The sequence below is a fragment of the Geotrypetes seraphini genome, chromosome 10, assembly GCF_902459505.1.
Source record: "Geotrypetes seraphini chromosome 10, aGeoSer1.1, whole genome shotgun sequence".
NCBI lineage: Eukaryota > Metazoa > Chordata > Amphibia > Gymnophiona > Dermophiidae > Geotrypetes > Geotrypetes seraphini.
In genome coordinates this window covers 10285082-10298070 of record NC_047093.1, presented here as the reverse complement: position 1 = coordinate 10298070, position 12989 = coordinate 10285082, and the positions used below count along the sequence as shown (strand labels likewise).

At 46.6% G+C, this 12989-nt stretch overlaps 1 protein-coding gene across 5 annotated transcripts in view; it reads right to left on the bottom strand.

Moving 5' to 3' along the window:
* Nucleotides 1-12989, bottom strand: part of SDK2 (sidekick cell adhesion molecule 2) — a 635450-nt gene that overhangs the window by 45125 nt on the left and 577336 nt on the right. For 3 of the 5 annotated variants that reach the window (XM_033961165.1, XM_033961161.1, XM_033961162.1), the window contains exons 34-39: nucleotides 12678-12734; nucleotides 11888-11989; nucleotides 11097-11212; nucleotides 6968-7154; nucleotides 4089-4226; nucleotides 670-831 (exon numbers count right to left, since the gene is read on the bottom strand). In XM_033961165.1, coding sequence (XP_033817056.1) covers nucleotides 670-831; nucleotides 4089-4226; nucleotides 6968-7154; nucleotides 11097-11212; nucleotides 11888-11989; nucleotides 12678-12734 — 762 coding nt within the window. The remainder of the gene's footprint in view (nucleotides 1-669; nucleotides 832-4088; nucleotides 4227-6967; nucleotides 7155-11096; nucleotides 11213-11887; nucleotides 11990-12677; nucleotides 12735-12989) is intronic. The other 2 variants (XM_033961163.1, XM_033961164.1) reach the window with 1 other exon arrangement.

The following is a 12989-nucleotide window of genomic DNA, read 5'->3' as shown; positions in this document are numbered from 1 at the left end:
AAATCCCGTGATGCTCCCTGTGACCCTGGGCATGTCACTTAATCCCCCCATTGCCCCAGGTACATTAGAAAGATTGTGAGCCCACCGCTTTGAGTGTGATTGTGAAACTACAAAAGGCAGTATACAAGTCCCAGTCCCTTTCCTCTCCTCCCCATTAGACAAATAGAACTAGTAACCTATAGCAGCGGTTTCTCATTCCAGTCCAAGCAACACCACACGATCTGACAGCCACCAAACTCAACAAAGAACCATCAGTACATTCTTTAACTTGCATGTTTGTCTGATGATCACGATTGAAGACTTTATTTGGCTTTATAACCTGTCCTCCCAGGAGAGCTCAGTTTACCTATATAATAAAGCCTGGTACAATATAACATGACAAACATGGCGCAGTGTGACATGAGTGATTAAAATCTGGGGGTGGGGGAGGAGCTAAGCATTTGCCTAGGGCGCCCGCTACCTTGCACCAGCTCTAGTAGCAACTGAAAAATCTCAATATTATCCCAAATGATAATTGTGGTAAAGCAGTGCAGTGGTGGCAGAGAACTTTCAATTTCGTGACAAATGAAACGCTCTGTTACTGACGCAATGTTTCTTTAGCTGTGCAGAAGTTTCCGTTGCCCTGAAGTGTCTTTGTTTGAGGGGTTATCGTGTTCTTTGTCCACTTACCTTCCCCTGGTCCTGTGGTAATGTTGGCTTCCAGCTCTGGACCGTAAGTGAAGGTCTTGGCCCGTATGCGGAATCTGTAGGTCATACCCTCTGCCAGATCTTTCAGCTTCAGCCAGAGGGCGCTGTTTCCCTTGACATCCACAGTCACAATCTTACTCACACCTAGAGACAAGAGCCAAAGGAAAAACCTTTTGACCACTGAATATCCTGAAACATTTATTTTTCGTGTATATATACACAATATAGCTTTCAACTCTTAACCCTATTCCTCTGCCCTCCAACCCATCCAGTTGATTAACCGTTCCCCTTAACTGAATCCATGACATCCTGTTTGTCTGTCTTGTCTGTTTAGATTATAAGCTCTTTCGAGCAGGGACTGTCTTTTTCTTCTCTGTGACTCTGTACAGCGCTGTGTGCGTCTGGTAGCGCTATAGAAATAATTAATAATTTCAGTCTTTGGGAAGCAGAGCTGAGCTTGTGATGTCACAATGCCTCGTTCCACCAATAAGAGCCAACCTCATCAGTGATGTCACAATGGCTTGATTGTCCTGTACTCCCCTCTGCCCTCCAATTCAGCCAGCTGATTAACCGTTCCCCTTAACTGGATCCACCACATCCTGTTTGTCTGGTTAGACTGTGAGCTCTTTGGAGCAGGGACTGTCTTCTTCTTTGTGACTGTACAGTGCTGCGTGCGTCTGGTAGCGCTATAGAACTAATTATTAGTCATAGTAGTGCCCTTTCTTTTTGGTGTGAGGGTGTGGTTTTACCATTTCTAGTGTGGACAAGATGAAGGCGTGCTTTGCAGATCTCAGTGGTGGCGCAGCGAGGGTAAGAAGCGCCTGGGGCAGGGGCACCCCTCTCCCGCCTGCCACTTCCTTTCCGCCCTACCTTTTTAACGTTCGTGGCACAAGCAGCAATCCCAAGCTGCTGCTCGCGCCAGCGTTGGGTCTTCCTCTGATGTCACTTCCTAGGTGCGGGACCAGGAAATGACATCAGAAGAGCTGACGCTGGCACAAGCTGGCTCGTGCCATGAATGTTAAGGCATAGGGGAAGGGAAGCGGCGTGCGTGCACGATAGTGGGAGGGGCAGGGATGGAGGGCAGGTACTGGTTCCCCCACTAAGAGGGTGCCCGGGGCAAATCCCCCCCCCCCGAACTATGCCACTGGATCTCAGAATGCACTAGAGTAGTTAATATGGCCTTAAGACACTGTGAGTGGGGCACAGAGAAGCACCTCTGGGGAGTGGGGGCAAGTACAGGTCAGATGAGATGACGCTCCAGCAGATGGCAACGTCTAGCTTTTCTAGGTTTACTGGATTTTACTTTAGTACAATCTGGACCCTCAGACCCGCCCCCATGCACACCCAATTCCACCCATCCCTGCTCCTTATGCCCCAGTCCCACTCCCTTCACCCCCACCCCCCGCTGCATGCATGGATGCCCTCCTGCCCGTGATTTTGAGAAAGCTTTTCAAAACCCTAGGGTTACCAAACGTCCAGGAAAACCCGGACATGTCCTCTTTTTTAAACCTGGCAGTTTGTCCAGGTTTTGGAAGACCCCTGAATCAGGGTTACCAAATGGCTCCAGAAAAAGGAGGATGAATTGAGACATCTGGGTTTTACTTCTATTGCTTTCAAAGGATGTCAAACCCGGATTTCTGAATTCGTTCTCTTTTTTTCAGGAGCCACTCATAATCCTACCCTGAGCTCGGGAATGCACTTGCGTGTGATATTACATTACATTACATTACATTAGTGATTTCTATTCCGCTTGTACCTTGCGGTTCAAAGCGGATTACATAAGAAGAAGCTGGACATTTCCAGGAGGGTACGTGACATTTAGGGTAAGACATAGTTACAGAATGAGTATAGACTTGGTAACATTGGATGAGAGCAGTTATATTACATTACATATCAAATCTTTTTCCAGGCGTTGGTAGGTAATATGAATCGGTAGGAAGAATTAGGGTTTTTTTTTTTTTTTTTTTTGGTCGGTTGAGGGTATGGTGCCAGGGAGTGGGTAAACCTGGTCGGTGTACGTGGAAGAGGAGAGTGAGATTAGGTGTTATGAATATGCTTTTTGAAAAGTAGCGTTTTGAGTTCTTTGCGGAATGCTTTGAAGTCAGATGTTGAGGTTAACAATCTGGTTATGGAGGGTTCGAGTTTTGCTGCATGCGTTGCTATGAGGTTATCGTAAAGCTTTTTACGATGAGTGCCGTTGAGTGGTGGGTATGAGAATGGTGTCAGTGTTCTTCTTATTCTGGGTGGATGCTCAGAGGCCCTCCAGACACGGCCCGGACTTGGGGAAGGGGAAGAGAAGAGGTCTGTATGGAGGCAGGGCCACATGTCCTCTGTTTTTCCTTGAAGACATCCGGTAGCCCTAACATTTCCACAGGAAAATGCAGCATGCTGGTGAGACAGACAGGGGCTAGGACTGAGCAAGAAGAGAGGAAAGCAGACATGTGAAGTGGGAGATGTAGGGGAGAGGAGCAATTGGGCAAGTGAAGGCTTCTGTATCATTCCAGCAGAAGGGTCCCAAAAGAGCCCCAACCTATTCTGGCCCTGTCTTGATCATATGAAATAAATGTGGAGAGAAAGGTGTCACTGGGTGTCATGGGTGGAGGATTTCAGAAGGAGGTGCTATGACTTGATTTACGCATGCAGGATTTGTTGACCTCATAGGATAGATATTTCAGGAGGAGGAGGAGAGGCCTTTAATGAAAGAAGCAATTTACCAGCTAGCTACACACACAAGAACTAACAGTGGCTGGACTGGCTTATCAAGATCAATTCCCCCCCCCAACCCGCCCCTTTCTGACTCCTCTCTTAGTAAATCCTGTTACTTTCATTGTCTCTGTGTTCCACTTCTGCTTACACCCTATGCAGTCTAGTGGAATACTTTATCGTATATTGTGTTGATATTTTGTGTAAATATTTGCACACTTCTCCCTCCGTATCCGCTGTGACAGGGGATTAACAGACCCGCGAATAACTTTTCCATATGTTATTTGCTGTTTTCCATTAAAAGCCATCGTGAATATGGTGAAACCGCGAAAAACACGGTGGGAGGCCTGGCCTGTTCCTGAAGGAGAGGCAAAACACGGTGACAAAAGGGCCGGGAATCGGCGATTTTCTCTATGCAAGCTGACATAATTTGGGGGGGAGGAGCCAGCAAGCTAAAAACCGCGAATAATTGAAACCGCGATTGCTGAACCCGCAAATAAGGAGGGAGAAGTGTAGAGCTGTAACTGTCTATTCCCTATTTTCAGCTTATTTTTGCTGTAACCTGCTTTGGATGAATTTCTTCAAAAAGGCAGTGAATAAGTCCTAATTAATTAATGATTGCAGTGATACGAGTCGAACTCTATAGGTGGTGCATCACACTATGAAAGCGGGGAGGAACTGGAAGAGTCTAAACATACCATCCACAGGGGTGCAGGGTTCATAGATGAGCCTGTAACCTTCCAGAATGCCATTGGGGAACGCAGGTGACTCCCAAGAGACGTTGACAGAGGTTGTGGTGAGTTCACTGAAGCGGATGGAGCGGGGAGCGCTTGGAGCTGCGTGGAAAGAAACAAATCCCCGTCTTCCGTTAATAAATTTCTTGGGGCTGATAAAATGCTCTGCGAACCTCCAATTTTTCTCTCCCTCTCTCTCTAACAAAAATGTGGAAATTCGAGGAGCCTAAACTCATCAAAAAGGACAAAACTGGAATCGATCGATGATCTTGCTATAGAGTTTTATTCAAAGGGTGCAGTTCAATCATCCAAAACAATGATACTTAGTAGAAATAGTGCGGTGTGGACTCGACGGCTGGCTCAATCAGCAACGCTCTCAAATACACTCTACCTTGTTTGCTTTCCAGCTGCGTTCTATGATAAGGACTTGCAACAACTTTTTTCTTTGTCCCATTCTTACCTACACTTTAGAAAACTATTAAAAACGCTTTTCCCCCCAGGTTTATAGCTCACTAGATTCTTCTTATACGATGTTCATTTAATCCAGTGGTCTCAAACTCGCGGCCCGCCAGGTCCTATTTTGAGGCCCTCGGTATGTTTGTTATAATCACAAAAGTAAAATGAAACAGTTTCTTGATCATACGTCTCTTTAGCTATAAATGACAATATTATTATTAAGACTTAGCCAAAAGGAAAGATTTATAAAATATAAAGAGTTTGACCTCCTGCAAAATTATCATTTCTTTAATAAGACATTAACTCTTTTTTTCTTACAAATCCAAAATTTGGCCCTGCAAAGAGTTCGAGTTTGAGACCACTGATTTAATCTGCGTTTCTCTTTTATTTTTTATCAATCACATTAAACTTTACAGCTATGCGGTATAGAGATCCGATGTTATCTTAAAACATTTCTTGTGGTCAACAGCATACCGGACCCCGGAAGAAGGTCATCTGTGACCGAAACATGGACCTTGTCGGGTCCGTACCATAATGATTAAACTGAATCCTCTATGTGAAGAATTTTTGAATAAAACTTTGTATCAAGATCGATTCCACAGTTTTGTCCTTTTGACTGGTTTTCCTGTGGAATTCTCTTGGTGAAGTTTGTTGTTTTGCATCGAGCCTTTGCATCCCTGAGCTCTGCCTGCAATCTGAGAGCCTGAAGCTTGCTCTAATGCAGAGGTGTCTGACCTCAGCACTCGCCAGGTTGGGTTTTCAGGATTTCCCCAATGAATGCACATGAGATCTATTTGCATACAATAGAAGCAGTGCTTGCAAATAGATCTCATGCAATTTAATTGGGGAAATCCTGAAAACCCTGTGGCCCTCAAGGACTGACATTGGACAACCCTGCCCACTTTCTCCTTCCAGTGTGATTCCTCCCCACGGCAGTGATATGGCAGGAGGGATGCCCACTCCATCTTGCCACCGAGGCCCACTCCCGCACCAGATACCACCTAAACATCCCTGACTCCCCTCCCCCCTGAAAAAAAGGCAAGAGGGATGCCACCAGAAGTCCCCCACCATCCCCTGCCATCCCCAACTTTTTAGAGACATTGGAGCAGGACGGAAGCTCAGACCATCCCACCTGTAGGCTCGCCACTCCAAAATGGCAGACATTTCCCTCCCTGGTGCATCAAGCACGGGGAGGGGCCTAAGGTGTCTGCATCAATCAGGGTCTTAGACTCCTCCCTCTGCATTCTGTGATACAAGGGGGAGGAAGCTAAGGCCATGATTGCCATCAGTCAAGCCAATCAGGGCCTTAGATCCCTCCCCATGCATCACATGATGCACCAGGGAGGGAAAGGCCCACCATTTTGGAGCAGTGGGCCTATGAGTTTCCGCCTTCTCCACATCTCTGAAACAGTACAGGGGGAGGTTAGGGGGTGGCAGGGGACCTCCGGTGGCAGGAGGGAGTGAGCACCCCTCCTGTCGTATTGCTGCCGAGGGGGGGGGTTGTCACATTGGCAGGAGGGAGTGGCCATCCCACCTGCCAATTTTCTTTCACGGTGGTGGGGTTTGGCATTCCAGGAGGAAGTGGGCATTCCTCTTGCTATTTTCGCTGGTGCGGGAGAATGGTTCATGGTCCATTTGTCAGGGAGGGAGGGCTGTCATCGGCAAGGGGGAGGTTGCTTTTTTATTTCTAATGGGATAGATATTGTACATGTATAACATGCAAAGCATTTGTGCCCATTAAAAAAAAAAGGTCTTGACCAGTTGCTTTTTTGGATCGCTAAAAGTGATGACTTTTTTTTTAGTGCCTTGGGAAGCCACGTTAGAGCTCTACTAGATTACAAGGCATTTTAATATTAATTAGCTTATTTACACGGTTGGATCGGGGAATGAGTGATCGTGCAGAAAACCAGGCGGTGAGCCGTTTTCTGTAGCGGGTCGGCAAATGCAATCGTCGCTACAGCTGTTAAAACAGGTTTAGGGACGATCGCTGGTTTTAGTGCATCTGGGCCTTCGAGTGTGCTGCACCGCATACCTGTCACAAACTTCCTGACTCAATACATCAGGCTCCATCTCTGGCACTGTTCAAATCCACGCTGAAAGCCCGCCTTTTTGAAGTTGCTTTGAAGTCCTAACTCCAACCCACTTGCAAAGCATCCATATCTGTTTGCCATTCCCTCTACAGACCCCTACCCTATCTGCCTCATCATTCCCTTTGTAATTCCCTACCTGTTTGCCTGTCACAATTAGATTGTAAGCTCTCTCAAGCATGGACTGTTTCTTCCGTATTAACGTACAGCGCTGCGTGCGTCAGGTAGCACTATAGAAATGACAAGCTGTGGTAGAAGCAGCTCATTGCTTGGGCTATAGAGCTTTCCTCTAGCTCCCACCTGCTTGTTGGGTCTGCCCCCTGATTGGCAAACTCAGGGGCCCATCCCCCGCCGCATTGAAGGCTGACACACTGATGAAATAGGTCGTGTAGCCTGTCAGGTTCTTCAGCTTCACCCCATTCTCTGGAAGAAACAGTGTCTTCACCTTTTGTGTTTCGTTCTTGCGCTTAAATTCCCAAAACTGGATCTGCAGCAAAACAGGAGGCAACAGGTCATGGAGGGAGTCCGAGGGCCTCGGAGTGTTTAGAACAAATGCAGTGGGACTATTGTGAGAACTCCAGGGGGGTCAGAGCATTGAGAAAATGACAAATGACGGAGACAAATTTTCCCCTGTCCCCGCAGGAACTCATTTTCCCGTCCTGTCCCAGTAAGTTCTTTTCCTGTCTCTGCCCTATTCCTTCATGCTCTTTCCTCATCTGCACAAGTCGCAAACACTTTAAAATCATAAGTGTTTGAGGCTTGTGCCATTAAGGCAGAGCTTACAGGAACGGGACAGGGACAATGACAAAACTCGTGGGGACAAGTCGGAGAAATTGAGTTCCTGCGGGGACGGGGAAAAATTTGTCCCTGTGTCATTCTCTACATTGCACCACTCTAGAAACCAAAATGCAGTAAAAGTGAGCCAAGTATAGGACAATCAAACCATTGTGACATCACCGATGAGGTTGGCTCTTAGGCGTTGGTGGAATGAGGCATTATGATGTCACAATACCAGATCTGGATATCAGAGGCTGACACTTTTCACACTATTTATTCAATTTTCTATCCTGATCTAGAGAATGACACAGGGACAAATTTTTCCCTGTCCCTGCGGGAAGCCATTTTACCGTCCTGTCCGGCAAGTTCTTTTCCTGTCCCTGCCCCATTCCTGCAAGCTCTGTCCTCATCTGGGCAAGCCTCAAACACTAAAATCAGAAGTAGCAGCATTCTAAAGCTCAGATTGTGATGTCATAATGCCTCATTCCACCAATGCCTAAGCACCGTCCTCATCTGCACAAGCCTCAAACGCTTTAAAATCCTAAGTAGCAACATTCTAGAGCTCAGATTGTGATGTCATAATGCCTCATTCTACCAATGCCTAAGCTCTGCAAAAGCCTCAAACACTTTAAAATCCTAAGTAGCAACATTCTAGAGTTCAGATTGTGATGTCATAATGCCTCATTCCACCAATACCTAAGCTCTATCCTCATCCGTAGCAACATTCTAGAGCTCAGATTGTGATGTCATAATGCCTCATTCCACCAATACCTAAGCTCTATCCTCATCCGTAGCAACATTCTAGAGCTCAGATTGTGATGTCATAATGCCTCATTCCACCAATGCCTAAGCTCTGCATAAGCCTCAAACACTTTAAAATCCTAAGTAGCAACATTCTAGAGCTCAGATTGTGATGTCATAATGCCTCATTCCACCAATGCCTAAGCTCTGCATAAGCCTCAAACACTTTAAAATCCTAAGTAGCAACATTCTAGAGCTCAGATTGTGATGTCATAATGCCTCATTCCACCAATGCCTAAGCTTCGTCCTCATCTGCACAAGCCTCAAACACTTTAAAATAACTAAGTAGCAACATTCTAGAGCTGAGATTGTGATGTCATAATGTCTCATTCCACCAATGCCTAAGCTCCGTCCTCATCTGCACAAGCCTCAAACCCTTTAAAATCATAAGTGTATTCGAGGCTTGTGTGGTTAAGGCAGAGCTTACAGGAATGGGGCAGGGACAGTGACAAAAGTCATGGGGACAGAACGGGGAAATTGAGTTCCTGTGGGGACGGGGACAAATTTGTTCCTGTGTCATTCTCTACTGGCAACAAGCAAAGTCAGGTTCAAAGACTGCTGCTCCTTGTTTGCTTGGGCACATCATTTCCCCCTGCATTACCTCAGGTCTGCAGATGCCAAGTTACCCATTTGGGAGAGTCCTGCATTTCTGATGACTCCATCCTGGTGCATTATAAGAATTGCAGCATTGATTTCAATGGCCAGGTTCAGGCACTACAACTCCCACATTGCTGTGGGAGTTCAAAACTAGGACTGGCCAAAAAGCCTCCAGCCAGGAACTTGGTAACTTAGCATCTCTGCAGGTCCAACCTTTGCTTGTAAGCCCTCTGGGGACAGGGAAACACCTTCTGGACCTGAATCTCTTTATCTGGTGCTACCACATAAATAGCTGTGAGCTAAATCCAATCTGTTAAATAGTTGAACCACGGTTCTCCCAAATATTGTACAATTGCACCACCATGTGTCCATAATTGGAGTTGCAGTCATCCTTTCCATCCTTCTCCTCTGAAGAGCCCTCAAGCTGTTCTCTCTTCTAATGTGAAAGCACTAGAATCAGGGAAAACCAAGAGAGATCAGTGAAAATGTTCAAGGCTTTGGAGCGAAGGGGACTTTTAGAAATCCAAAGCATGAACATTCCTGTGAATTCTCCTTTACAAGAGGGTTTATTGGACAGAGAACCAATGAAACTAGCTGTGCTCTCACCACCCAATGCCTGGACAAAACAACATAAGTTAAAGGAATGAAACAGAGCTTCACATTAGAGAATGACATGGGGACAAATTTTACCCCATCCCTGCAGGAACTCAATTTCCCCATCCCGTCCCCTTCAAGGCACTGAAGGGGATAGACTTAGTAGATAAGGACAGGTTGTTCACCCTCTCCAAGGTAGGGAGTTTTGTTGCTGTCGCTGTCCCATTCCTGTAAGCTCTGCCTTAACTACACAAGCCTCAAACACTTATGATTTTAAAGTGTTTGAGGCTTGTGCAGATGAAGACGGAGCTTAGGCATTGGTGGAATAAGGCATTATGACATCACAATCTGAGCTCTAGAATGTTGCTACTTAGGATTTTAAAGTGTTTGAGGCTTGTGCAGATGAGTACGGAGCTTAGGCATTGGTGGAATGAGGCATTATGACATCACAATCTGAGCTCTAGAATGTTGCTACTTAGGATTTTAAAGGGTCTGAGGCTTGTGCAGATGAGGACGGAGCTTAGGCATTGGTGGAATGAGGCATTATGACATCACAATCTGAGCTCTAGAATGTTGCTACTTAGGATTTTAAAGGGTCTGAGGCTTGTGCAGATGAGGACAGAGCTCAGGCATTGGTGGAATGAGGCATTATGACATCACAATCTCGAATGTTGCTACTTAGGATTTTCAAGTGTTGGAGGCTTGCCCAGATGAGGACAGAGCTTGCAGGAATGGGGCAGGGGCAGGAAAAGAACTTGTCGGGATGGGAAAATGAGTTCCCGTGGGGACGGGGAAAAAATTATCCCTGTGTCATTCTCTACTTCACATAACAGAAAAACAGAACAACACAGCAAAAATATCCTCCTTCTGTCAAGGAAATAGACAAGAAGTGGATAGATGGGGGTATCGCTCAGAAGTATTTTAGAAAACAAACACGAGGGTGGCCCTGCAGGCAGAAGTGGACGTTCAGAAAATTCCAGGCATCAGGACATTTTGAGCTGACTCTGATTTCTCTTTTTTTGTGTATCAGAGTAACATTTTGCTGTTTTAACAGCGTTTGTTTTTATGAAATGAAATGGTGCCAAAACGCTTATCTCCAGGTGTCCTATTCATCCTGCAGAAGAGAGAAGTCTGTGTGGCCTTTGCTCAGTGGCGTAACGAGGGTGAGAAGTACCGTGTGTGTTAGTGCCCCTCCCCCGACCTCTTCTCTGCACCCCCTCTTCTTCCCCGACCCCCCCTGCCTTGCACGTGCCCCCTTCTCTTCCCCCGAGCGGGAGCCGACGTGATCACGAGGAGTACGCTGAAGTTGTTCCTCGCGGCGGGGAAAGGAAAGGGGGGTAGGTGTGGGGTGGGAAGAGGCGGGGGTGGAGAGGAGGAGGGATGCCAGTGCCCCCACCATGATGGCGCCCGGCACGGACCGCCCCCTCCCTTTACTTCACCTCTGGAGTAATGTAGCAGTTTTCCAAAGATGATGACACATATGAGCTTTTCTAGAACACTAGGGGGGAGGGCGGGGGAGGGGAGCACACGGACTCTGGACTGATGAGTTCACGTATCCTGCTGATCCTTTGTGTGACCCAGGGCACAGCACATCATCCGCCTGCGTCTCACGTCCAACACTCGCTCCATTTCCAGGTATATCGGTCAGTCCTAGCTTTACCTTATAGCCCTGGATGTCCCCATTCTGTGCTTCCAGAGGTGGCGGCTCCCATGTCACGTCCAGCTGCGTTGCGGTGCTGCTCTGAATTGCTACATTCTGCGGAGGTGCTGTGGGCACTGTGTGAGAGAGAATTATAGGATAAGACATCAGCAGATACTCACCCCACACAGATACCGAATGAGCAAAGCTAAAACCCGGGTGCCCTAGAGCAGGGGACACAAAGACCAGCATGAAAAAAGGAAACGTGATGGCGGATAAAGGCAAAATAGCCCATCCGCAGCATCCACTATCTCCTCCTCTCCCTATTGGCTAAGGCTCTTAACATTTGCATCTCCTCTTCCTATAGGCTAAGGCTCTTTACACCTGCATTGTGAGGTCATAGAGTTTTAGGGTTATAGAAACACAGAAACATGATGGCAGATAAAGGCAAATGGCCCATCCAGTCTGCCCATCCACTATCTCCTACTCCCCCTAAGAGATCCCAAGTGCCTGTCCCACGTTTTCTTGAATTCAGACTCCTCTACCGGGAGACTATTCCTTGTATCTACCACCTTTTCTGTAAAAAAGTATTTCCTTAGATTACTCCTGAGCCTAATCACCTCTAAACTTCATCCCACGCCCTCTCGCTTTGGAGTTTCTTACAGAAACATGAGAAAGATTTCTGTTAAGACCACATACAAACATGTTAGAACACACATTGGATTTAGGCTATATGGTGACTTGGTTGCAAAATTCCTCAGGCAGTTACTTGCAGGGGATGGGGGGGGGGGTCACTTGTTTTATCCACTCACCAGCTTCTCCAACAAAGACTTCCTGTGGGGGGCTGGTGGGTCCCTCCCCTACTGCATTGTACACACTCATTCGGATCTCATAGCGCCGGTGTTTGTTGAGGTCTGCAAAATATGTGTAGAGAAGTCAGTGAATGACTAGAATCCTGAGCTCCCAGAGTAGAACCAGACCCATCTGAACCCGAGGTGTACAATGAAGCCAACCAGACATCAGAGAAGCACTTCATCAGTTGCTATTTATATTACCTCAGACTGTATGTATAATTTGATAACTTTAAATAACATGCATAATTCTATGAAACATATTTAACTGTATACAAAATTCTATGTAAAAATAATGTAACCTGTAATCTACCTAGAACTCTAATTAATGAGGATTTGGTTGGATATAAGAATAAATATAACATAAAACCTAGATTTCTGGTGCCCCCCCCCCCGGTCTGGTTAACTTTCCACCTCTCTCTTCTTTTCATTTAAATCTTCTAGTCATCAGGGAAACTCTCTTCTCACACCACCTATTTGTCTCTCATCAGGGAGCCATCACAAACAGACTGGTCGTTGTCATGTCATCCCACCTACAGTGGCCTCAAGTGACTGAGAAGCATCATGCAGCTCGCCCATGAGATACTTGCAGTGCTATTCTCCAGTCAGCCAGCAGGTGGCACTCTAAAAGTCAGGCTCAGTTCGCTGGGACTGGACTGCTTTATCTGAGCAGTGATCTCAATCCCATGTGGCCTGGAAAGCTGGAAGGACAGTCGCTACAAAAGTTGTATAACGGAAAAGACCAACTTACTGTCTAATTCATAGCGGGTGAGACTGGACTCGCTCAGGTTTCGGATGGCATAGACAGCTACCCTCGGGGGAGAAGCAGGAAGAGAGGAGGAGCAAAGCAGTGAGTGAGATTGTTAGAACATTCAAATACTTTCAGCAGGCTGGACAGAGGCTTTAGTGATACGGCAGAGGAAGGCTGAGGCAACACTGAGAACGTCTCCACAGAACCTTTCAATACAGCAGAAGGAAAAACAGAGGCTAGTTAAAGCACTGAAAGCAGGTTTGCCCAAGTTCAGTCCTCGAGGACTGCAAACCGGCCAGAGTTTCAGGATAT